This window comes from Amblyomma americanum, chromosome 9, assembly GCF_052857255.1.
Source record: "Amblyomma americanum isolate KBUSLIRL-KWMA chromosome 9, ASM5285725v1, whole genome shotgun sequence".
Lineage (NCBI taxonomy): Eukaryota > Metazoa > Arthropoda > Arachnida > Ixodida > Ixodidae > Amblyomma > Amblyomma americanum.
In genome coordinates this window covers 129,442,418-129,468,165 of record NC_135505.1, presented here as the reverse complement: position 1 = coordinate 129,468,165, position 25,748 = coordinate 129,442,418, and the positions used below count along the sequence as shown (strand labels likewise).

Below are 25,748 nucleotides of genomic sequence, written 5' to 3'. Positions count from 1 at the left end.
ACAATAAACAGGTAAATAAAGGCATTCTAAAGGAATTGAGGAGAGAAATAAGCAGTCAATAAGTGTTTAAATTTTACTGAGTTGGTTTCATTGACAATATCGTCGGGGAGTACATTCCACTCGGATATAACAGTTGGCAGAAATGAATTATTGAAAGCTTTAGTGGTACCATGAGTACGCTGAACAGTGTTGCAATTAAACAAACGTCGGGAGGATCTCAAGGGGGGCAGAATAAGGCTCTCACGTAATTGCGGGAAATTATAATGAAGTTTGTGAAATAGACAGAGTCTTGCTATCTTACGTCGTGATGACAGGGGGGTTAGACCAATGGAAGATTTGATATTAGTAACGCTCAGCCGAGAATCATATTTGGATGTTATGGAACGAGCAGCTCGGTTTTAATGATGGACTTTAGATCCTTGGTCAGAGATTTTGTTGTGAATAGAATAGCCTTATGGGTATTATTCACGCTATTTTGCTTACGCCAGATGAATCCCGTGTTATTTTGCACACAAGCTAAGACTCCAGGTAGGAACGGGGCACAAATGGCCGACGCCGAAGGTCGGGACATGAGAAAGTGTGTAAAGCGTGGTTTCAACTAGGTGTACTTGCTGCAACCTTTTCGACACATTTACCCTGCCGACTGGGACGGATTTTTATGACCGCACGGCTGAACGATAGCGCAGTGATTGCAGGTGCCGGGTAGGTCAGGAATAAATATCTCGAGGATGCATTCCGCGCCCGCACGCAAGGAAACTCTCGTAGCCATTGAACGGACTATGATCCCGACCCGACTCCGGCCGCAGACGCGTTGGCCTGAGAGCTTTTGCGAAAAATTCCGCATCACATTGAGTGGGATTTTGCATGTCTTAGTGAGTGCTTACTTAACTAGTATGTTTTTAGCGAGTTTTTGCACAATATTGTACTTAATTTGCTCATTCTTCTAATACATCGTAAATGAACGACGTAAACTTAAATGTGGAGAAAACAAGGTACGCAAGGAGCAGTACCCCAACATGTATTTGTATCGCACCTCGGCAAAGTATTCCAAATTTTAAAGATAATGACATTTTAACACATCCTCAAAGTTTTTCGCATTCTCTATCAATATTTCGCGTGGCTTTGCGAAGGTGGCATTCGCCCACAGATCGCCTGTCACGTGCGGTGTCAGAAACGTTAATATCTAGTTTTTTGTTGGGCCTTTGAGAATTAGTGACGAATGCTTGCTCGGCTAAACAGGTTTTACAGTCTCTTTCTTGTATTTTATTACAGGCTCATTTGAAATAAACAATTGCGGTATACTTTAATTAACGAGGTATTTTACCTTAGGGTCATATCTTTAGCGCAGTGTTCAAGCAGCTCGCAGTTCGGTCAAAAAGTGTCAGAAAGGAGTTTGTTTTTCACAAAAAAAAATTTTCAATAGTTCGAAACTTTTATTCCTCACAATATCTAATGTACTTGACTGAAGAAACAGAAAGAACAGAGAATTATGGGTTGCTCCTTGAATAACATATTCCTCAATTGTTGACCTCAGCAAGCGAAACTCTTCTTAGATACGTAGTGTAACATAAATAAGAAAAGTTATGTGGGTCACGTGCCAGTGCCAAACACATAAAGTTGCGAGGAAATGTGCGTAAAACTCGAATGACGATGGTAAACACTGCAGCCTGGACTCGCTAAACAAACTCAAGAAGCAAGCATTGCTTTTCCTTGAGTTAAATAGAAGGCAATGAACACCTGAGGAAGTAACTCAGTGCACTCTATGAAGATCCCGCAGCAAAAGCCGCGCAGTTTTCCGCGATTGTTAAAACTCTGGCAACGTCAATTGAATATTCTTTTAACACACTGATTCCATGTAGGCTTAAAAACGCACTGGAATGCTGCGCTGATTTTATTTACAGGCGTCAGATGACCATTCACCCCAAATAATTTTCTGTTTTTTTTTTGATGGTCCACCGGCATTGGGAACAATAAAATGTTTAGCACCCTCTTATTGGAGGGAAAATGAGGCGACCTAGTTAAAGAAAGCACCTCACGAAAGACCTAGCATTTTTTCCCCGTAGAGGTAAGCGTAATTAAAAATGTCGAGTGCCTCATCCTGCGCCCTTTTTTTTCGCGGGAGATTCAACTTTACATTTAGATAGTTACTCACCGAGCTCGAAGGTGGATGCCACACGTTCCTGTTTGTGGCCCTTGCATGTTTTGTTCTGCGCAGAAAACTCCGCCTGGGCGCTCACAGTGTACTTTGTGTCGGGCTCGAGGTCGGTGAATGTGTAGTTTAATAGGAGTCCAGGAACCTTCGGGGTTTTGCACTGTGTGGGCTCCGAGCAAATGGCGAATTCAATATCGTAGCTCCATTTTTCTCTCCAAGTAGCCTGCACTTCCGTGGGGCTTATGGCGTTAACGGAGAGATCTTCCAGATTGGGCACTAAAAGATAAAAAGTGGCAGTGTTTTGAATTGCTCGCATTGACAACCTGTTTCGTGGCCAACATTCCAGCATATATTAGCACTTAAAGCATTCATTAAAACTCTAAACATTTCAATTGAAAAAAGGCTCTAAGGAAGTCCAAGAATATACACTGTAAACTAGAGCTCGAAAATCGCATTTAGGCAGCGAAAGCAAAAAAGGAAAACAGCACAAGTACACTACAAAAAAACAAAGAATGCTCTTCGGCAGTTTACGGGTGAAAACCATACTCAATTCTTTGCATATTAAGCCTCGAAATCCGGCCTAGCGTTGAGAGTTATGCCGAATGTGACCTCCGCTCTTGCTACAGCCGAAAGCTGACGCATCACAACAGTGTGCCTAGGAAGGCACATGTGGATAGTTTCCGATTACGTCATCCTACTTTCTTTCCTAAGCGATTAATGCACTGTTTGCCAGTTATTGACGACAACTCACTACAGCCACCTAATTGCTCTGAAGTGCCTCGTTTGCTTGTTCTTTCAGGAAGTGAAATAAACTTATCCACCTGAGCGATATAAAAATACACACCGCATTAAGCGCACCATGGAGGTCCTGTTATTTGTGTCACATTCCGGTATTCTCCGGCTTTGCTACAACAGTTTACCCTTTTGTGGCATTCGAGTGGAGGCAACTCCCCATTCCAAGTTATCGCCACCTGAAGTTCCTTTTTGATCTCGCTTCGCCGGGTGCCTTGCATGCTTTGGAACACTTGGACCTTTGAGAACACAGCCTCATCAATTTAACACACTGGCATGGCAGAGCCATCATCTTAGCCCATATTATTCTCTAGAATGCCCACAATAGGCTTCTTGCGTTCAGGAAAGATGCCTTCACGACTGCCGACGCTCGGAAAAGCAATTTCCTTCATGATCACTTGATTCCCTCATGTGATCACAAGGTCACTGCAGCCTAACATGTTTCCCTTCGTAATGAATTTGCAAATGAAAACTCTATGCTGCCTGTTTTTCAACCACCATAGCCATACTTACGGTCAGGGAAAGAAGTGAAGGTGACTTGGTCTGCGTCGCTGGTGGAGCCGTCATCAACGTATGCCCGGACAGAAATAGTGAACGTTGTGTTTGGCTCTGTCACCACGTAAGTGACTTTCCTAGATGATGCGTTGACTGTCTTGTTGCGACAACCAGATCCGTTTTTGTAACACAGTTGGGTAATGAAGCCGTCAATATCGTCTTGCGCCTTGTACAGCCAGGTTGCATCAAAGTTGCCATCACAAGAGACAGCTACCGTGAGGTTCGTCGGAGGCGCTGGAAATATATTAACAAAATTGGCTTGAGTAAAAAAGAAAACTGAGCTAGTTCGCACATCTGTTGACAAAGAAAGGTTGTTAAGAGCGATTGGCAACAAACGCACAAATGACGTCCACCAAAAGTCCCGTTGAATTCGGCACTCTAACAATAGGACAGCATGACACAGGAATTTCAGACGGCTAGTTCTAGAATTTCAAATTTTCTGAAGTCCAGCCTCATTAAAGAGGGTCTTTCAAAGAAAAAAGAAGAGGAATCACCTCACTTATGAAAGTGTATATCGACGACCATACTCTCGTGAAAGTTAAATGCCTTCAATTTTATGAGCCAAATTTCTCGGGTTACACAGCTTCAATCAGCTGCGTTCGCTTTGCTCTCGATTCGCCTGAAGCAAGCTTGCTAGAGCAAACGCGTACGTATTTCTATTGAACAAGTTACGCCTGATACATCTGATGCTGTTTCATCGTTTGTGAATATTATATAATGTGGTTCGTTTATGCTTCAAATTTTCAGACCTGCGCAACAGGAAGCTGAGCGTCTTTTTTTATTTCCGGTTTATGCTGCACCCTCGCGAACTTTGTTCTCTGCTTCAAAGCCTAGTGGATATGTGATTCGGACAGCAACTTGTTTGCCTCTTTCTGCTGCTATTGCTCTAAAGTTAAACCATGCATTATAAAGAATTATTTAGTTTAGTTTGGATGCTCGAACAACCCGCCTGTTTCCAAATATACATTGCAGCTGAAGTGCTGTAATTATTCCAGTTTGACACATTAGCAGTCAGGTTGGCGTGCCAACGCGTAGACTGATTTTAGTCAAGTTTTCTAGGAAGCAGTTCTACAAATAGCAATTCGCAGTCAATGAACTGCGAAGATAATACTCTTTATATCAGAACAGCGCCGAAATTGAACAAAGAATTTTGTCCCTATTATGTTGAACTAATCAGGAGTTCAATGTAATTAGCAATATTAAATGTGTCCAGAAGAAGCTAGCGTTATGTGAAGAAACGCAGAAAAATTCGGGGGAGACTTTAGCTCCACCTGAACAGTATGAAGCGATACATTGAATGGGTCAGTTCAGCTGTGTGAGGTCCTTTTGCGTATCACTTCACACACAGAGACATTTTTCATAATTTCTGTTCTCTTCTTCCCAATTTAATTTATAATTTCATTTTATCGACCACGACCCACACAAGGCCTCCCTTTAACAAAGTCAAACGTATGTTGCTCAGCGGTAGCAGATTAGCTCGACAGGGCTGAAGACAAAAGGGGTAGCGGCTCCAGTCCTAGCTCGACCATTTTTTTCGCGTAATTGCTATTTTCTTTTTTCAGAGGGGTTAAGTAATGAGGGCGAATTGACATCTCGACCCTGTCGATCAATAAAGAATTTTGCAGTGACGTCATCTTAGTTGCACTGTTTGGTTGTTGTGGGGTGTTCGAATTACCTGCGCGAGGTATGTGGCTCTGCGTCAGCACCCATCGACCATTTCCGGAATTTCCTGAAACTAACCAATACGGTGCCGGGGGTTTCCGCTCAAACTAGACCCCTAACGCTGTCGCATTAATATCAACCAAGTTGTCCGGCATTAAGGTGTAGAAATCTGCGCCGTTCTCCCAACACATCTCCCAATAAACTGCCAATGCCTTCAGAAAAATTAATAAATTCCACCTCTGTACACGCAACCTCCGAGTGCAGGATGCTGGGTTAAGGATAAGCTAAGCAAACTGTTTTACCTGCAGTGGAAATACTGTATACTGGCGGGTAGGTATAGACTGTCTGTTCGATAAATAAGAGGAGGTACTGCGCACAAAAAGACAGGAGGAGAAGGGAACACAACAAGCGCAGACTCGCGACTGACTTTATTTAAAAAGCGACGCACCTTTTATAGCTTCGAACTGTCATATCAACTCTAAGCGCAGTCCAAAAAACCTGCTGCATTCTGATACAGTTTGATTGATGGGGTAGCTTACAAAATCTTCCCTCTTTTTTTTTGTCCGTGTCTTTTTTTTTGCGCAGTACAACCTCTTATTTGCCATGATTGACCGACTAGCCCAACAAAGCACGCCTGTGGTGCATTCGCGGCCGTCAGACCGAATATCAGCAAATTATGTTCATTCTCAGTACAGCTGCTTCGAATTCTAGTCTAATAAGCCAACAGCAAGTCATGCCGGTAATCGTAGAGAAATAGTGAAGAAGGGACGTGCAGGGTGTCCCTGTGTGGTCCCCGCCCACTTCACGCTAACGCCATAATAGAGACACAAGTAGCATTGCAGAATAAGAAGGGCATGTCCTGATGATACACGTTGGAAGTTATGAGCAACGCCAGGGTGAAGGAATGCGGATTTATTTAGACCACCTGTGGTTCTTTGCCGTGCACTGACATCATGCAGCCCACGGGTATCTGGAATTTCGCCGCGATGAAGCCGAGCGCGCTTACCATTGACGGTCCATGCACTGTGCACTGAACAGCAGCGGATAAAATTCGAAAAGATGGGAGAGGGGGCGGTGGGAAGGTTGATAACTGACAGTTGTGAAGTGGGCCGAAATCAGCGCGCTCTTCTTTATGCATAGTTTGATGGCCGGCTGTAGGCACTAACTTGGTCTTGTTTAGCGCACGAAAATATTCCAAACTGCTCGAAAATCCCCCAACTTGTCATTCCCTTTATGTTTTATATTCTGTCAGTCAGCCTTACAGCATTGTAGGTAATTACCCTCTGCAAAAAGACTTGTTATTTGGAATTCGTTTACGAAGTTACACAGAAGCCAGCCTTAAATAATGGGTGTAACATTGACCTAGAGTGGGATGCGTTAATTATGGAGAAATGTACGGTCTTTGCATTCCCAAAACTTTTGTAACGAAGCTGGCACATCTCCCATTAGTTAAGGTCTCCAGCCACTGAATCCACTTGTCTCTGTTCCTTTGCGAACTAGAGGACTGAAGTAATTGTTATGGCTTCCTGACTGGGAAACGTGGTATACACTCGCCTGGGAGGAAAATCTAAAGCAAACGCTGATATCACATGGATACTGCAGGGAAACGCTAAGTAAGGCTTGGCTCATATGATAGCGTCATGCTATAAAAAATATTATTATATGTGCAATTTGTGCTTGCGCGACTCCCTCCTTCCAGCTTGGTGCGAATCGTCGATGAAGAGGAAGAGGTCCAGGGCAAAAATCCATGTGGGTATGTGCCATCTTTTGATAGGCTAACAACAACAACAACAACATGTAGGCTCCGTGCCATGCACCCTGCTGGGCAATCCCCCGCCGTGGATATCTGCCATTAAGCATCAGGACATCATCAACATTTCCGTGCACCTCAATTCTTGGCCGATACGCCTGCGCAAGGATGTGCCATTTTATGAGGCTAACAACATCAACATCGCGACCGCTTCGCCTGGCTCTTGCTCTTGTTCCTATTAGGCCTATGGTCTCGGCACTCCGGTTTTTTGACTGCCTCGACAGCCTGTGGCAATATGCCATTCTCACAGGAAATAAAGTTTTGGTAAGGAAAAAAATTGCGTAAAACCGAGGTACACGGGGCTCCACCCCTTGCGAATTCTTACAACTGCGTAGGGGACATATTTGTGCGCGTTTGTCAACGACCGCTATTTCGCCATGTTTGGAATATTGCCGTCAGAATACTACCAAGGCTGCCCGGCGAGTGTAGCCAAGAATGCGAAGTCACAAAAAAAAAAAACTGCGCAGAACCGACGACAGGTAGTAAATCTAGTCGCAACCACGAGCGCTGAACGTTTGGACTCGCTTTCCGAGTACTCAGGCTGCGAGTGGCCACAGCACGCAAGAAGTTCAGGACTGCAAACTCACAATGGCGTGGACACTCTGTTGTGCTTGCTAGGCTCCCGACGGAGACGTTATGCAGACACGCGCATGCACGCACGTTGTGAACGTGTGAACCGTGATGCGAGCGCGTAGTCGTTCTTGTGTCCTTCGCAGTGGAAAGGCAGATATTCTCTTTGGTATGCTGAAGAATATTAAGCAAGTCCCACATGCATGGCGCTGTCACTTCTCATTCGGCTCATTAGAAAAAAGATTACCAGCGTCGATTGTCAGCCATGGAGTACGTGAGGGGTCGGCATGCAAGGCCGGATATTATCACCTTTCCTTTCTGTACACATCCTTAACGACAAAGCTTCAGCATACGGATGCGATAGGGAGATAAAATTATATCAACGGTAGAGGCGCTTCCGCGACAAAAAAAAATGTTCCGCCAGCTTATGTGTGTTCGTCAAGGTTATGTGTGCATTTGCTGTCGAAAGCTGTAGCCGGCAGGTGGTAGACTAAAGTTTGTTGGGCGCGACCAACCCTGATTCTTTTACAACCCACGACCACAGCAGAGTCACTCATAAGGGACGTTTGCAATCATACCCACAATGTAGTAAGTCAACAAAAACGGGATAATCGACACCAGAACGCACGGTTTGATGAGCAATGCCTGTGCAGTTTTACGCTCAAATGCGGTGTTGAATAAATTAATTTAGGCCACGCCTGCGGCTCGAATGCTCTTGAGGATGGCTTGAAGCTTACGTGTGCACTTCAGTACAGCACACAACGCACCGAAGGCAACACGCTCGTGGCGTCGCCGCCGAAGTATGCGTGCGTAACACCGCTCAGTAGTCTGCTCTGCAGTCTCCAGCTGCCCTCGATACTTAACGCAATTTGTATCCCACTCACGGAGCCTAATTCTAATGCATGCGCCCCCAGCTTTCGGTGGGGGTTCTTTGCGGCCGACAGGCCGATGCCCCTGCCTTGTCGGAATTACGTCACTGTGCTTTATTTTCGCGGAGACATTGAGCATGGACCGCTTTTGGTAATTACATTTGAGATTTTGTCAGCTACTCAGCCTCCTTTCCGCGCTGGAAAAACGTGGGTAGTGTTCCCACGAAATGGTCTATTCGTATTTCATAGTTTGATATTTCTTTGGGGCCGTTTTAACGGCTGCAGATCGTGCTCCAAGTGGCCGAGTTAAGCACGGAAAATGTTTCTGTCCAGTTGAATACAGAGCGTCCTCTGTGTTTGTCTTTATTTAATGCTGTTCGGAAGTTGGAGCACTCTGCATCATGTTTTCAAGGGCACAGCTTAAGCGGAACGAAAAACTATGAAACCTATTATTTAGAGATTATATTAAAGTTGAGGAATCTGCATATATTACGTGAAGATTTTTAGTATGTTGAATTTGTTTTGTTGAATTATTCCCTGCAATATATTTAAATACTCCAATCCGGTACCCACACGTTAGCTCAACATAGAAGTGCAGGTACACAAACGCAATTATGTTTCCATAAGTTCGCAATTCTTTACCCGTTTGGAGGTTTTGACTCCAATCTCGAAAGCACAAACATCGCAGTTCATCTTTCCCGCCCTCAGTATATCCAGCTAACTTTAATTTTTTTCTTCATCTGTTATTACACTCACACTGCTGCAACCAGCGATCCGGTTTATTGCACCGAAACAACTCTTTCCGCGGAGAAATAGAAGAGTAGAATATTATTATGAAAGAAGATTTTAATCAGATAGCATATGAATTAAGGGCTATTCTTTCACAGTAATATTTTTGCAGCTTTATTTAACTATGCAACTAAATCTTCTTTTATATCAATACTTTCGCGCGCCAACAACTTTTTCTACCCCGCCTATACTCTCACAACAAGATCGCCACAGTCGATTTCAGTATACAGAAAAAAAAAACTCAAATGCATCTTGCAAGATATTCTCGAACTTGGCTCAGTTGCCTGCTATTCATAATAAAACTCATGCTCATGCGTTAACTGTGAACAATGAAATAACACGAGAATAACCGAGAATAAGTTTTTTTTTTTCTAAATGCTACTCACGTAGAGGTAATGTGGTGGCGTTTTCCTTGTGCATCTGTCCTTTGCATGTTCGTTTGTTGCGTGTGGCTTCTGCCTGAGCGCTGATAGTGTAAAGAGTCCTGGGTTTAAGCTCAGTGAACGTGTTCTCTAGCTTTTCACCCGAAACCGTCTCGTTCAAGCACGGTTCATGCCCAGAGCAAAGGCTGAATAGTATGTTCACGTTCCACTTTTTGCCCCACTGCACCTTCAGCGCTGTTGGACTTGTGGCAGTGATGATAACATCTTCCAGGTCCGTAACTATAAGTGGCGGAAAAGCATAGGTTAGTCCCTTAATGATAAGTCCGCAATCAATGTGGCCAAGCAAGGGTAATTACTGCATTATCTGTTACTCACTCTTGGGGTATGACGTGATGTTCTCTTCAGCTGGGTGGCTGAACACCCTGGAGGTGCCATCACCTATGTAAGCCGCTACCTTTACGTGAAAACTGCTATCGTAATCGGAAATTTGATATGTGAATTCCCTGAACTCTGGACGAATCGTGTTGTTGAAGCAGGACGAACTATCTTCCTTGCAAATGCTGATCGAAAATCCATCAATATGCTTCACTTTCATTGCGTCATACTGCCACGCGAGTTCAATTTGGTTGTTGCAGAGCACTTCGGCGTTCAAATTGGTAGGAGGGTCTGTAAGAAGCATTGAAAAGATTAAGAATTCACTTTCTAGTGCACTGCGTCCATTATTACTGTTCCATATGGGCATAACTTCAGGATATAGGAAGACAGAAATGCCTTCGAATTAAAAACTGTACGCCACTGCAGTCTGCTGCTCTGAAGAAATGCGAAAGCATTTGCGTTTGAACGTCAGCAGCTTTTTTGCAAGTCATTGCTGTCACAAGACACTTATCACGCGACTCTTGGATGATTTTAGCCACTTTGTTTTGCAAGTCATCGTTGTCTAACTTCAGTGCGCATCTCCAACGCACTTTATCGTCGTACACACCCCAGCTGGTTCACTTCGTGCCCCTCTAATACGCTTGAACCAAAGAGCCTTTCTCATAGCCTGTGGAAAACGCGCAAGCTGGACCGCAAAGCTGAACCTCTTGGTTGTGCGAGAAGCCACTTCAGTCGAATAATGAGCCAACTAAGAAACATTTCTGATGAGAGGGACTTTCTACCGGACTGGTTTCCGCTGTTGATGCAGTGTCTATCTTTATCCGCCCTTTTAGCAGTGTTGTTTTATATCTAGGTTGTGCAGCGCCGTCACTAGCTGTGGGCTTCTTAAATATTCTGCATATATCGCCTTTCTGTACAGACATAACCTCGTGTAGTAAATACCACGCTGCACAAAAAAAAGAGACCCTTCGTGGCGTGTGCGTTGCGTGCGTGCCTCTCGCTCTGAGGGTCTGCGTTCAATCCGCAACGCCGGCGATTTTTTTTTATTTGAATGGGAATTTTCGTTCACACACGCTCTCATGACGCGTTCTGCCGACACGCTCTGCCATCATGTCCTGTTTACGCCACTCATGGGGAAAAAATGCTTTAGCATTAATAACTTCTAGTCATCGGCGTAACGTCACCGTGAAATGGTGCTTACAAATTCTAGGAAAAGTGCGCGAGTCATCGGTAATCAATCACACGTCAGTGTGTAAAGCAAAAATATTTCAGCTTAACTAGCACCGATCATATAAGCAATTAGAGATGATGCAGCTCCTCCCCCCTTCAAGTAATAAAGAAAATTCACAGCAAAAGAGAAAACAGTTCGGTACTTCTCGCCGGCACACCTAATTAGAAGGCTCGGCAAGACTCTACGTCGGTGTTGGAAGGGGTGGCTTAGAACGGGTGGCAAGGTGGGAGAAGGAATTTAAAAATTATTTCTAAAGCAGGGAATCCACACAGAGCTTTTAAATTTGAGCCTAATACTCTCGAACACCACCTCTGCCAATCTGATGCATTTCAATGTGACCATCAAAATCATTCCATGATCCCTTTAAATTTCTTCTGAACGTGTGTGAAAAATCATGCAATAGGTTATATATTTGCTCTACGAGACGGTGTTTCAGTGCTTCCGAAATATATGACACCTAGGGAGTAATGATCGCACAAAACTTGATAAGACTAGATATCTGTTTGAGCCTAACACGTGTCACAAGAACAAAACATGAAAAACACCTATCCGAATACAGATAAGATATCGTAGTGATACATTCAAATTTTCATTTTTTCCACATGTGATTCATGAGTGGAATATGTTGCCTCCAGAAGTTGTGAACCAGATGTCCCCTGAAGCATTTGTATCGAAGCTACCAAACCATCTTGAAAATTATTAACTACAGTGTAACCATGTGCGTTTACGTGTACCTTTGTGTAAAATGAAAAAGTTCCTTCTCTGCTGTTTCTTTTTCTTTTTTTCTTTCACAATTTTTCATATGTATGTAAACCCGATCCTGTTACGGCCTCAGAGTGAGGCCAACAGTATGTACTAAATAAATAAATAAATAAATTTAGGCAACAAGTTAAGTACATTTCGCCACTAGAGGTGCATTGGCGCTACACTAGAATCCTACGATCTCCAAGTCAGCAATGCGAACCGTGTCGATGAAGTCAGTTTAGTGCCGAAATCAACTGAAATACCCTGCAACACGTTTGTTCTTGACAGTTGCATTTCTTGTGCATTACGCAAGGGAAACTCGAAAGGGAGACACTGCATGCTAACATCTATCAATACAGCTCACCTATAGAAAGTGTGGTAGCACTCCTCTTCTGAATATCACCCTTGCATGTTTTGTTGTTGACAGTAGCTGCTGGCTGAGCGCTAACAACGTAGGAGGTGCTAGGCTTAAGTCCACTGAAGGTGTGCTCAGAGTCTCTGCCGTGAACAATTTCCTTCTTGCACGATGTTTCGTCGGAGCAAATGGTGAACACTATGTTGTCGTTCCACTTGGTGTTCCACTGAGCTTTCAGCTCTGTTGGGCTTATGGCAGTGACGCTTAGACGCTGCAGTTGCGGAACTACAAACACAGGAGAAAAAGCGTGTGCCATTGTTGGAAAACGTTTGTCGGGATAATAAATTCCATATAAATGCTACTTCGGTGAAGAAATAGATTTTTAAGCACGGTTGAGATCAATTAGCTCACGGTTTATTTATTTCTTCATTATTAAATACTGAACCCTCGCATGACTATGGCAAGATGAAATAAAAAAATGCACAAATAAATCATTACGATCAGCAAAGCGTGATATACTGAGGAATAAAAACGAAACATGCTGTAAAAATACACTGGCTACAAATTGCACAATTAAAAATGTTTTCAAAAACTGCACGAATAAGGTCTGAGATAAAGTTCCACATTTCTATAATTCCTGGGGAACACAAGATAAAGTGTTATCTTAGTCATCTGCATACTTAAGAACTGTCAAACTTTGACACAAGTGGGACACCGATTTAAGTTACAGTGGATAAAACAAGTTACCAAACATTGCTAAGGTCCAACTGCGCGCAAACCTTGCACAAAGTTATGCTGAGAGTCTAGACCACCTTAGTTCTCAAGAGACGGAATACGTATATCCGCAGTTGACACCATTACCACTTTTCGCGTCGTAAAGAAAGATGAGGAGCCTTTTTGAAGGGTCTAATGAGTAATATGGCTTTTAAATAATTGTTCTCTGAATAGAACGTAGGGCTGTTTATCTGTATTGAAAACGTGTTCTTAATGCTGCGATAAATTGTGATTGACTTTCGCAGTATAAAAGAAGCGCTGAAGGGCTTTAGCAACACTATAAAAAAAGGCAGAGGCACTTTACGGGCAAATTTTACCTTGCAACAAATACGAAGCTAAGTACAATGAAATCTCGACAGCAGCTCAATATAACCACTTAAGCTGTCTCCTAATGTCAGCTAAATTGCAACTCTTCTGTAATTTCTTAAGTTTAGCATTCTCTATTGTACTCACTCTTTGGGTATGACGCAAACGCCACTTGAGCTGGTTTGCTGTATGTTTTGTAGGGACCATTGTTGAAAAACGCAAATACTTTTGCTTGATAACTTGTACTGTATTCCAGAATTTGAAACGTGAAGCCCATGTACGGGAGGTGAATCGTCGAGTTGTAGCATTTGGATCCATCCTTGTGGCAGAGGGTGACAAAAAATCCGTCGATATTAAATAACTTCTCCACACCATACTCCCACGAGGCAGCCAATGTGTTGTTGCAGAACACAGATGCAATGAAGTTCGTAGGAGGGTCTGCAAAAATGTGTGACAGATTATTTATTACCCCAGCAGTTTATTCAGGGTAGAGTGCGCTACCTGACATAGAAATCAGTCCATATATACGAAAGAAGTATTGGCTTCCAAACGCTTACATAGAATACTCCAAAAAAGAATGTCCTCCGAAATATAGAGGCACAAAGTTCTAGTAGCTAAACCTGCTGCGCTGCTAAAAGCATTTGAAAAACTAAACCCCTAAGGCCCCAAATTACAGTCGACAGGTGGCTAATTTTTGTGCCGCATATGTTTGTAATTAATCAGTATACCATGAAAAACAGTCACACAGCATTAATGCTTCATGCTTTTTGTGCTTAGTTTTTAGTCCCGCTATAAGCCTAACACAGGACCCTTTTTCTAACAGCTTTCTTCTCAGCTTATTGGCCTATTTCAAATATTTAGTTTTAAGAAAAACGTGTTTCGCTTGCACTATTCTTCATCTTGTACATCTGTATACTTTCAAATGTTTTCTGCGTGACACATAAAGCGATCACTTTGGCTGGTTTTCTTTTAACGCATTAGTGCTTTCTTTCACAGGATGTCCTCTGTAGAGGAGCTGTCTTTTGGTCCTCTTCCTGTACGTAATACAGGTAAAAACTAGTTGGGCTAACGATTCTACGACCATAAAGACTTCTTGTAATTAAGATAATCTAGATATCTTTATTGCCATTTATGACGTGTCCTCATTGTCTGAAAATTTATTTTCGTGCACTAATTTCCATCCGATGTCTTTAGAGCCGTCTTGTATTTCTCCAACGGTTGGTAAACTAGAGACTTCCACCGCACTAAACACAGTCGCTGCGTGTAGGATTTGAAATTTAAACAATATATAAAGACTAATCAATTGGCCATAGTCGTGAAATAGAGATCCTGTTTGAATATTACGGAGTCCGCTACGGCGCTCACAAACATGTCACACATTACCTAATCACCGTTATGAATTATTTCACCCATATTATACTACATGGTGCTGGTGCGCTAACGCATGAACCCAAGAAACCAGCTTGTAATTGCTATGGAGCGCATGAAAAAATACAGCGAACCGAAGTGTGCTCCGTTACATTTTCGCCCTATCAGGTCATGTGCAACTATCACCGCTCTTAACAGTGGTCTTTCTTCGACCGTTGCGTAGAGCTTGCATTACGAGAGGAGGCTTCTATTAAAGTGGCGAGGTAAATGACGTGAGTATATCTCTGGCCTTCGACATGTGTGGGAGTGGCGAGGTTGGAGTGGTAACATCTGCTAAAAATATTTGTCAAGTATTATTGCTACTCCCTAAAGAAAAATGCAACTTTAATCAAGTGTCGCAAAATTGTGAGTATATAGATGCACTTGTCTCTTAAGTATTTACGTGCTGCTGAAAGGGCAGATATTTTGACGCGAGTGAGGAAGTTTCGCACAAGTGCATAATAGACGTTTGGAAAAAAGAAAAATCAAATACAGGAAAATTTTGAGACAAATTTCAGAACGTATTAAAAGATTAAGATAAAATATTTGTGAAAAAAAATATTAGTAAGCCAACTAAAACCGCAGAAGCTTTTCCACATGTTTATAAGGAGCTGTCGCTGGCAGTACGGGTTGTTGCGATCTTTTAGTAATCCCGCACATAAAGATACGCTAAAAAGATAAAACAGCTCCAATTTTCTAGGATATCCTTGAGTTTCAAGTGTATACTAAAAAAAATAATACATGAATGATACCAATTGCTTATACTGCAAAGTGCCGCAACTCTAGAATGTACAAAGATTCGTAACAGCGAATGTTACTGAGGTAATGTAAGTATAAGCGCGCGGTAAGTAAATATGGTCAGTTTTCAACAAGATTGCTTAAGAGTACTAAATTACCGATTAAATCAGATGTGGCCACGTGAAGTGGTAGGTCCAATTTTTCGCTGTGTCTCGTGCTCACCTGCAATTTTGCGGAAAAAGATGATGTCATTAACACATAGTCATATCGAAAAATCATATTTGGAAGATAGCAGAGAACTGTTCAATTTCTCTCTTCACTTAAGTCTCTCATTTAATTCTTTACCAACGAGACATTTTTGAACAAATGCTAACCCAAAAAATATCACTGCTGCGCTTCAAAAAAAAAAAAGAATTATGAAAGGAATTTTTTGGCATTTCTCAACACGTACCGTAATCAGTCAATACATGTGCAGCTCATCTCTCGGGACTGTTGTGGTTTTCTGCTATTGCTATGAAAAATGCCCACTATCGGTCTTTTGTGGCATTTTTAACAACTCCGTGCAAGTGCAGAACAAACTTCAAAATGTGATTCACCTTTGCGACGGATGGTTAGACCAGTCCTGTAAATATGTTTTTTAGAGTACTGCAAATAGTTTACTGTTGCCTCATGAATAAAATTAATATCCAGGAAACCTTTACTGGAACGCACTAGATTAAAAAAAAAGACGGTATTTACTTGGAGTGCAGCCTGGCTTCTGGTTTACTGAACAATAAAAGGCACGTGGCGAGCCCTTGAAAATAAGTGGTCAATATGACCGCTCCGCAAAAGGTTAGTAGAAAGGGACACGCATTAGCAGAAATAATCAAGGACAGACAATATTATAACGCAGCCTAAGTAGACTCTGAAAGCAAAAACTGCGTTTTGCATTAAAGTGCGCAAAAAAGCCTTCGAAAGAGGTAAGATTCATATTCTGCGCCTGACACCGTTAGCGAAGAGAGTTGAGACCACTTTAGAGCATTCCGAAATTTGTTTTCGGACTAGTTGTTTTATGGAGAAGCCATCAGCTCCTTGACACTAGGTTACACGAATAATTGAAGAATGTTAAATAACCAAACTGCCGGAGTACCACCCAATTGTTCACCGGTTGCAGCTGACACACATCATGAGATTTCAACATCTAAACAACACCTTCCTGGCTATGATGGAGGCATGCTTCGGTCTGCATGGTACTGCAATCCCTAAAGCATTAGCCCAGAAAACTTGAGGAACCATATTCGGGGCTGGATAAAAAGTGTTGCATATGCTTTCATCTAAGTAGTCAAATAGAGAACCGAACTTTAATATGGCAGTTATGTTGCGAGTAATTTCCGCAAGCTGTCTTTCACTACTAACCATTTTTAAATTCACTATATATCTGGGAATATTTCTAGCGTTGTGAAGAGATGAAACGAATGAGAATAATGCATCCAATTTGTTTCCTCGAACCCCGCATGAATACAAATCTCTACATTTTAGAATTTTCAACCATAGCTTGGATTTATGCCACGTGGGCGTTCCCATCAAGAAGGCATTTACTATGCAATAGCATTGTCGGAGAAAAACAGTGCTGTTCGGCGCATCAAGCAAGCGCTGTTTTTATGGAATAATTTTCGATGAGAGCTTAGGAGACAACTTAACTAGTTTAATTGTGCTTTAATGCGCAGAAGCTCGAAAGGCAAGACTAAAATTAGAACGATTATGTAGTGTTCGCATATGCTGGTATCGCGCAGGAAATTGAAAATTTATAGGCCAGTTGTGGTGCAATTACCAACCGATAATGAGGTCTCCAAATGGCGTAGATTAGAGCGGGTAGTAGCCAAACTTGTCCCTAAGAAGCCCATAAACGAGTTAGTGGTTGGAAGGGATGTTGATGAATTCAAGATTACTCCAGATAATAGTTAACTACTGAATGCGCAATAAAAGTGGGGCGTGTGGTAGGCACACAGTACACTGGCAGCTCTATCAGCAGACAAAACACCTGAAAGAAATGCGCATGAATGCTTGTAACCTCACAGAGAAAATACAACTCGAGAACTATCAAAGTTAATCAGTGATCGTATAACGTAAATGACACCAAGAAATCTGGATATTGTCGAGCAGGCTCATTAGAAGGGAGGTAGCCTGAAAGGTGTTTGCAAATCGGGCATCTTTAAAATGAGATCTGCCATCCAGAGGGACCCGCCGCGGTGGCTCAGTGGTTAGGACGCTCGACTACTGATCCGGAGTTCCCGGGTTCGAACCCGACCGCGGCGGCTGCGTTTTTATGGAGGAAAAACGCTAAGGCGCCCGTGTGCTGTGCGATATCAGTGCATGTTAAAGATCCCCAGGTGGTCGAAATTATTCCGGAGCCCTCCACTACGGACCTATTTGTTCCTCTCTTCTTTCACTCCCTCCTTTATCCCTTCCCTTACGGCGCGGTTCAGGTGTCCAACGATATATGAGACAGATACTGCGCCATTTCCTTTCCACCAAAAACCAATTATTATTATTATCATCCAGAGGAAATGAGAGTTGTAAAGTGAGCTGCAATGCCAACGCAAAAATATCAAAACATAGTGGCGCCAGGACAGGCAATAGAAGACTGGATCATTCACATTTATACATGACAGTCATTACACTTTCGATGTGAAATTAACTTGCTCGGGTATTGACCTTCCACCTTCTCAGATTGCCTCCCTTTGCTGCCCAAGTTTCGAGTTGTCCCGTTCGCGTTAAATTCCAGGCTGACAGTAAGCCTGTGAGCAAAGCAGGACAATAACATAAAATGCGGATAATGTAAAAATCGGTACACAGACCACTACAGCAGCCGAAATAATCGGGCTGCTGATAGAGAAGCCAGTCGTGGTAAACGACTGTGCAATTCACATGCAGCTAAAAAGGAATTAAAGAATGCTTTGCAAGCAATGCGAAGATAAACATCAGGGGGTGAGCATCTAGCGACAGGAGATTTGCTGAAAGACACCAGAGGCGGGAAAAGTGGGAGGGGGGGGGGGAGAGAGAGACTGCGGGGGCAAGGGCACAAGCACGAGATGATAATACATCGTCAAAATCAGTATAGAGTGCACATTTGATTGACATGCACTGCGAAAAGAAGCGAATCCTTGTCCCCTTAGGTAACGGAGTGGATTCCAAGAGAAGGCAAACGTAGCAAGGAGCGGCGCCGAGTCGTGTGTGCGGAGGAGATTATGAAGTTGGCGGGGAAGGGAAGCCTAGTTCGCAAAGTGCAGGGTTCATTAGGCTGCTATGGGAGATGCCTCCGATTATCTCAAAAGGCAATATGGCAGAGCTCCCTGATATATTCCATTTATCATGAATATAAAATTCTTCAGCTGACGCCGAATTCGAGCAGTGTTTTTCTACTGGGACAATACTCGTACGAGACATGGGTGAAGCTTTTTATTTTCGCTATTTTTACCATTATCGTACCGTTACCATCATCGTAATCTGGAGTATCAAATATAGGAAGCACAAAGCTAGAAATAATAATAATAATAATAATAATAATAATAATAATAATAATAATAATAATAATAATAATAATAATAATAATAATAATAATAATAATAATAATAATAATCTTTATTCATGCGTACAGGTATGAAAAGGACTCGAGGGAAAAGCCACGGAGCTTGACAGGCCCTCGATCCCTGTCTTCTCTCTTGTATCAAGTTGATCATTCAAAGAACTTATTTCTATATTGAACCTGATTAAATTGCATGGCCTAAACGTAATACGAAAGAGTCAGTAATTTGAAATCTTCATGACAGTTTCGAACCTTAAATTGTGCAACGGTCCGTTAAACCTTGTCGCTGAATCCTGCACTTCCGCCTTGAGACATGGCAAAACTTGCCACGATGTCAGCGCCGCAAGGCTTTCGCTTTTGTGCGCCTCACAACAGTTGACTCGCCATGCCAAAGCTGTTACAGCTTCGCCAGTTTCCATGTCCCGGCTGTAGCAGTAATTGTCACATTCTGGCGCACACCGCACGCTGCGCCGTCCTGGTATCCGGTTTTCGACGCCTAACACGTCACGGCAGCGCAAGATGATGAAGTGTTCCACGGTTCTAGTTTAAAGTGACCTGGCCGCTTAGCAGCTAATAAGGAAAAGTATACTTTATGAATGCGTGGATCGCCACCAAAACCTACTGCTCCGAGTATGTCGCGTGCACTTAAAAGTCGTACATTTCAGCAACATTTGTACATGATGAACTCCGCGTATCCCCAGAGTAAGACATTTCCAGTAGTGAATGCGAGATGGCACGCATCAACTCACCCTGATGCCTCTCAGTTCCCTGATATTTGAACACTACACTAAACAAGTACTTCACCAAAAGCAGATCTAAGAACTCCGGAACCTCCGCTCCAAAGTTGAACCCCGAACGCTTTGGCGCTCCGCCTGCTAAAGTACAAACGCCTAGAGGAGTATTACTACAGTCGCCACGGAAGATTAGCGCAATGATGTCACCGGAGCAACAAAAATAGCAACGTGCGGCTGGCGCAGTGTAGTGCTTCGCGAACACGCCTGGCACTTTTGTTATCGGCATATTCATAACCGCAGCGCCGAGCGTTGCTAGGTGCGGCTCCGGTGACACGTCACCGTGGTAATCTTTTTTCGTTGCGAGTGTGCGTTCTTTCCGGCTGTGTTTTTCTTCTTTTTTTCTAAAAAACGGTAGAACAGAGCGGATAAGACAGGACAGGAGACCGAGAAACGAAAGCGACAGCCCGGGCGCAGATCTCGAGCCGTTCATTGATTAGTACAAGCACATGCTATATTAGCGCAAAGCCGACATGAGCAACCACATCTGTTAATTCGCACAGGTACTGATATAGTTTTCTTTCCTTGGGTAAACAAAATCACGAGGCCAAATCGAATCTTTGGGGCAGGTGAGATGAAACAAGTTGACAATCAGACATTATTACGTCGCTAGGAGCTTAAAGTGCCAAGTACATTAAAAAAAATTCAAGGATCGAAAGTAACAAGTATAAATCACAAGTTGGCATTGCATATGGCAGAATGGAAAACAGCAGTCAACAAAAATAAAGGCGAAAATGGTAGCATAAAATCATGGTGTGAAATATGCGAAAAGAAGCACGAATGGATGTCTCCCGTCATGTCTTATTCCCGATGTTTTAGATTTGATTGCTGATATGACCTCTACTTTACAGATAAAATGATCTATTTTACGCATATTGCCGAGGAGTTTGGTCTTGCCTACATAGTTCACCTAAGCTCCCCTATGTCTAAACTCTTTCAAAGAAGAAAGTACGGTTGGCACCAAAGAATCAATTTCACCCCTCTCATGAGAATTTCCGTCTCCCGTGGGCGGCTACGTACACAACCATGAATAGTAGCTTAATATTCTAATTTTAGGCACTATGAGAGATAGCACAGAGCGATGCAACACCTTCGACAAGATGTGGTGCTGGAACATTGCACACAAGAGTCCGTTAACCAGCGCAGCCAGCAGTGCTAATCTGCCACGCACTCTGCTCCTTACATGTGCCGACAGCAATAGTGGAGCGCACGGCTTCAAAGCACTACGGCTGTATTTCGGAGTGTGGGATATCTAAACTGGTTGGATTTTAAAAGGTGAATAGACGGTTTTTAGGCGAAAACGGAAAATAACTGCACTACACAACTGATTACATGCAAGGTCCTCACATGACGGTCTGCATTTCTCTTCTGCTTAGAGTCGACGCTTGTATTTCCTCCTTTTCCCCTTGCCGGTGGCGCCAGCCTCTTCCGGTCAGATCATCTAGCGCCGGAGCCATCTCGAATGAACCGCAGACGTACCATGTACGTGTGGCGTCTATGCGAAGTATCGCTTTTGTTCCCTCCATGTAAGAGGATACTCTCGGCGTTCGAGGCCACTTCTGAATCTGGCCGCGACTTCCTGCCAGGCTGCAATCCCGTGACGAGGGGGGAAAAGACAGCCGAGCGATGCATTTACATTTGGCTTTTTCGCCATGCTTCTATACACGGGGTCAAAGCACAAATGGCATTGTGATCACGGCTGCGCTTGCGTCGGTGAGGAGGTCGACGCTACGTTATCGGTATTGACAATGCGAACCACTTGAAGATCGCGGCGCTTCGCCGAGGAGTCCAGCTGTCACCTCATTCGCTTCCTGTGGAATAAATCAGTAGACTTGGGCTTCTACCACTGAGTCTTAACATTTCTGCGACAGTTTTTCTCGTGCATGAACACGAAAGTATCGAAGGCAAGCAGGGGGGACATAGCAAGGCTCGAAAAGAAGCATGCAAGAAAGCATTTGTCCTCGACCGATTTACCACCTCCCAAAGTGCAAGAGCGAGCCATTTACACACAGTGGCTTTCACACAGCTCGCCCTGAACCGAAATCACAACGTTTTTTGGCATCAATAAGGGGAACGAGATGCACACGGACTGTAGCTTACGGCCTCGCCACAAGCAGTGGCCTGGGGCACAAGTTGTTCAAAAGCAATCCCATAGAATGTTGTTTCGTGGCCGGCGCTGGTGCCTACATCGTCTAAAAGTGTCCACTTGAACCGGCGCTTCGGAAAAGAAAACTCGCGGAACCTCCCACTGAGATCTGGCGATCGTAGGGGGTCAACTAAATCTATCCCCCTCGAAATGGCAGCGTTGCTGTCTCTTTAATGCGAGTTCCGCTCACCGAATTCGCATACGGCAGCACCGGCAAGGCGCTTCATAGTAGTGGACTGCATTCAAGTCACAAAGCTCATCCCTTTCATGTCCTTTCGGATTCTATTCCCCACACTTTGTAAAAATGACAAATGTCATTTTAAGATATAGTTTTTCTCAAAAATATTTTACGCGGTAAATTGAGAGCTCGAAGAATATGATTAAGAAATTGGTAGCAACCACTGGCCTTTTGTACGGATCGTACATTTCAGAATACAGTTACCTACTCTGTTCCTCTCCAATCCATTAAAAACTCAACGCACTGCAACCTGGTGCAATCACCTCCCTATGATGTATTAAGTAAAGACACATACGGAATGCACTTGCGTGAGCTCTAAACGAAAATAGATAATATTGAATTCTCAATTTTTTTTTCCTCGAACTAGGATTGTTCACCATATTTTGACCGTGTCATAACAACTGCTCGTCGTCTGTGCTAAATCTAAAAAGTACTTTTTTTAGGGAAATGCTCTGTCATAAGAAAAGTTTCCCGTTCCCAATGAAATAATCAGGCAATACTTTTCGGTACAAGCTCTCTGTTCACGCGGTTGTTCCAAGGGCATTATCTGAGGTCTGCCTTAGCGGCTATCTCAGGCAGGCATGGTGAAGTGCTTCACCCTCCTGCGTCTATTGTTCTGTCTAGCGCTCCTTAAAGACGACAGTACATGATAAGTACGCACAAGTTCGCCACTGCAAACAGTCCGACCGCCACCCTTGCCTTCTAGCTACTCACTTCGAACTCCCGCTGATACAAGGCTGTCGGTGCTGCCGACCCTTGAAGCATTCCGCTATCACTATTGTTTCTGGCGAAAATACAGCGCCCATACCCTGGCCATCATTCTCGTTGACTTGAGACGTCTGTATGGCTTCGATTCATTTCAAATGCCGATTACAAGGCCAAACCTGTAACCTGCATGTGCCCGTTCAATAAAGCTGTCACCGAACTCCCCCTTTACTTTAGCTATGATAAAGAGTACACTGTGAATGAATGAGTCGATTTGCAAAAGGTACATAGAAATAGTTTTTCAAGCCCTCATATGATTTTCACCTATGTTTTAATACTCATCACGTAGTGTGTTCAGAACACTTTTGCTTCAATTTAGGAGGGTCTTCTTATTGTTCTTCAAAAGGCCTAGCGCTTGTTTCGAAGGTGTCAAAAGGAACGTGTACTCTTAGATTAAAATGCCAGCTATCCTTACTTCTGGACAACATTTGCGAACAAGTGTGGATTTCTTATTCGAAGGCCATGGAGCTAATGCTTTCCCGCATAATGTGGCGCTGTTTAATTCTCTCATAGGGGATAATTTTTATTGGGCACTCTCAACTTGCCCGTTTTAGTACCATAGGTATAGCTAGAAAACAGTGTATTTTACAAGATCAGCAATAACATTTTTTTTTTTTAGAAACAGGCTTCCTCGTAAAAAGAGCTTCAAGCCTAGAGGATCAAGTTTCGAACCGATGTGAGATTGGCAAAAACCATCTATCAGAATAGAAAGACATATTTCTCCGTGTTTGGCAATGACGGCTCTGCAGGGCGATATATTTTGTTACAGCTATAAATTGTGGAATGGTGTTTTTGTTATATTTAAATACGTTAACTGTAACAGCGATTTTCTCCTTAAACTGCGGCGTGTAAACCCTTGGCGACAAAAGTCTTCACTCTCCAGAAGCGCAGCCCAACCACACCCACCTCCACCCATCGGCGTGAACCATTTGATGTCGAAACCGAAGCCTCGGAGCCCACCACCGATCCACCCACCTCAACCCTCCGAAGGCGCCCCCCCCCCCCACCACCCTGCGTTCACCTCCACCCTCCAGAATCCTCCACACATAAAAAACCTACATAGCAGCGGGTCACAAAAGCAACGGCGAAATCAAATTCAGAGACGCAATGGGAATGCGATCAGGGCAAAAGCTTAAGCGCCAATCAATTATGCTAATGCTGATTTCTCGCATCATATGACCACCTGTACTTTTCGTTTTCGCTTAGCAAGCCCCCCGCTGAGTGGCAGATTTACTCTTCAACGTCAGGTGTCCCCACGAACTCCGTGTGGACCCAGTTCACTTGTAATGAACCCTTTTGGATTTTGGTACCTATCTTGAAGGCAACAACTGGATTCACACTTCACACGTAACTTTTACGCCGACACTTCATCAGTGTTTTCTCCTACATACAGCCAAAGACTTAATTGCTTTGCTGCGTAATTTTTGACGATGACAGGCTACTCCCGCTTGCCATCAACCATACTTGAAGATTGCGCGCATCTATATTAATACATTGTCTTAAGCGGCATTCTTGAATCCCCTTTCCTGGTATAAGTTATAATGAAAGAATAAATGAATAAAAGAAGCATTTAAACTTAAACTCTAAGAGCAAGTTTCCTTCCAGAAGAACAAATGAATGCCGAATACGCGAATTTTCAAGAAAAAGTAACGCGACAAATTTCACACCAGTGCGTGGCACTGTGCACAGCAAAACAGAGTAATTCGTATTCCTCACCTTTGCATTCGCTGAAATGCATAAGGTCCCCAGGAAACACGCAACGAGCAATGAAGTCCCCTGTCGGTGCCGGTCGCCGCTCGGTGACATCGCGTCCGACGCTTCGAGTGGATGCTCGATGACTGTCCCGGCAGCGGCGACAAACGCCCACTTTTTCCGGACGGCTTATCTTTCCGCAGCTCTCACTAGCGCGTGAGCGCGTCCTCCCGTGGCGAGCAAGCGTCACGCGAAGCGACGTTTGATTTCTGTAGCGCAAATACCGAAGCAAGAAGACTTGCGGTATCTATCGAACACACCGATCTGCTCGGGACAGTGCGGAAACGGCACTGCCACTGAGTTCTCCGGCAGTCCCTGAATTGCTGAGGTGCGCGCCAACGCTCGGTTCGCAAACTTGCGGATGCCGCACTCCCGGCTGTTTCTAGCGATTGCGTACAGGGCACGTAAGGGGAAAGCACAGCGGAACGTGCTCCGTCTAATGCGCGTCGTCAGACGGGGGTAAAGAAACGCCCTTGAAACCCGCAGCGCTGCCGGGTAGACGTAGAGAGGCAAGGAGGAAACGTTGTTTCGAGAGGGAAGGTCCAGACGTGCCCTTCTCCCCGGCGGGCGCGACAGAAGTGGGGCGAGAGGTGACCACGATGTGTTGCTCTCGCAAATAAGCTCAAATGTCACTGCACGTGCATGGTTTCTGCTCTAATAGGAATAACGAGGAGTGACCACTGTTCAGTGAGCAGAGCAAGTATAAAAGGAGGTGTGGCCTGGCGGTGCTGCTGCCAAAGATGGCACAAGAGTGCCCTAGCACTCGCTGCTCCTGCATACTTTCAACAAGTTTCACGAGGCATTTGCAGTGTGACAGGACGTTCTACGTTTACTGCTAAGATTGGAAAAGGTTACTAGCGGCCACTGCAAATGTTACCCTGCACTAAACATTACTAGATTCTGAAGCAGAAGGCAGCACGGTCATCTTTGTGGCTTAGTTAAAAGAGTGCCGTATGCGACAAGCGAAGGTCCTGTGTTC

The 25,748-nt window shown here is 43.8% G+C and overlaps 1 protein-coding gene across 2 annotated transcripts in view; it reads right to left on the bottom strand.

Annotated features, from left to right (window-relative positions):
- Positions 1 to 25,233, bottom strand: part of LOC144104348 (fibronectin-like) — a 44,942-nt gene extending 19,709 nt beyond the window's left edge. Inside the window, exons 1-8 of one of the 2 annotated variants that reach the window (XM_077637294.1) lie at positions 24,734 to 25,224; positions 15,671 to 15,734; positions 13,515 to 13,805; positions 12,297 to 12,572; positions 9,958 to 10,248; positions 9,586 to 9,861; positions 3,458 to 3,733; positions 2,153 to 2,428 (exon numbers count right to left, since the gene is read on the bottom strand). In XM_077637294.1, the coding sequence (XP_077493420.1) occupies positions 2,153 to 2,428; positions 3,458 to 3,733; positions 9,586 to 9,861; positions 9,958 to 10,248; positions 12,297 to 12,572; positions 13,515 to 13,805; positions 15,671 to 15,734; positions 24,734 to 24,823 (1,840 nt within the window). In that variant the 5' untranslated portion in view covers positions 24,824 to 25,224. Of the gene's footprint in view, positions 1 to 2,152; positions 2,429 to 3,457; positions 3,734 to 9,585; positions 9,862 to 9,957; positions 10,249 to 12,296; positions 12,573 to 13,514; positions 13,806 to 15,670; positions 15,735 to 24,733 lie in introns of both variants that reach the window. The other variant, XM_077637295.1, reaches the window with a different exon arrangement.
- Positions 25,234 to 25,748: the final 515 nt, after the last annotated feature.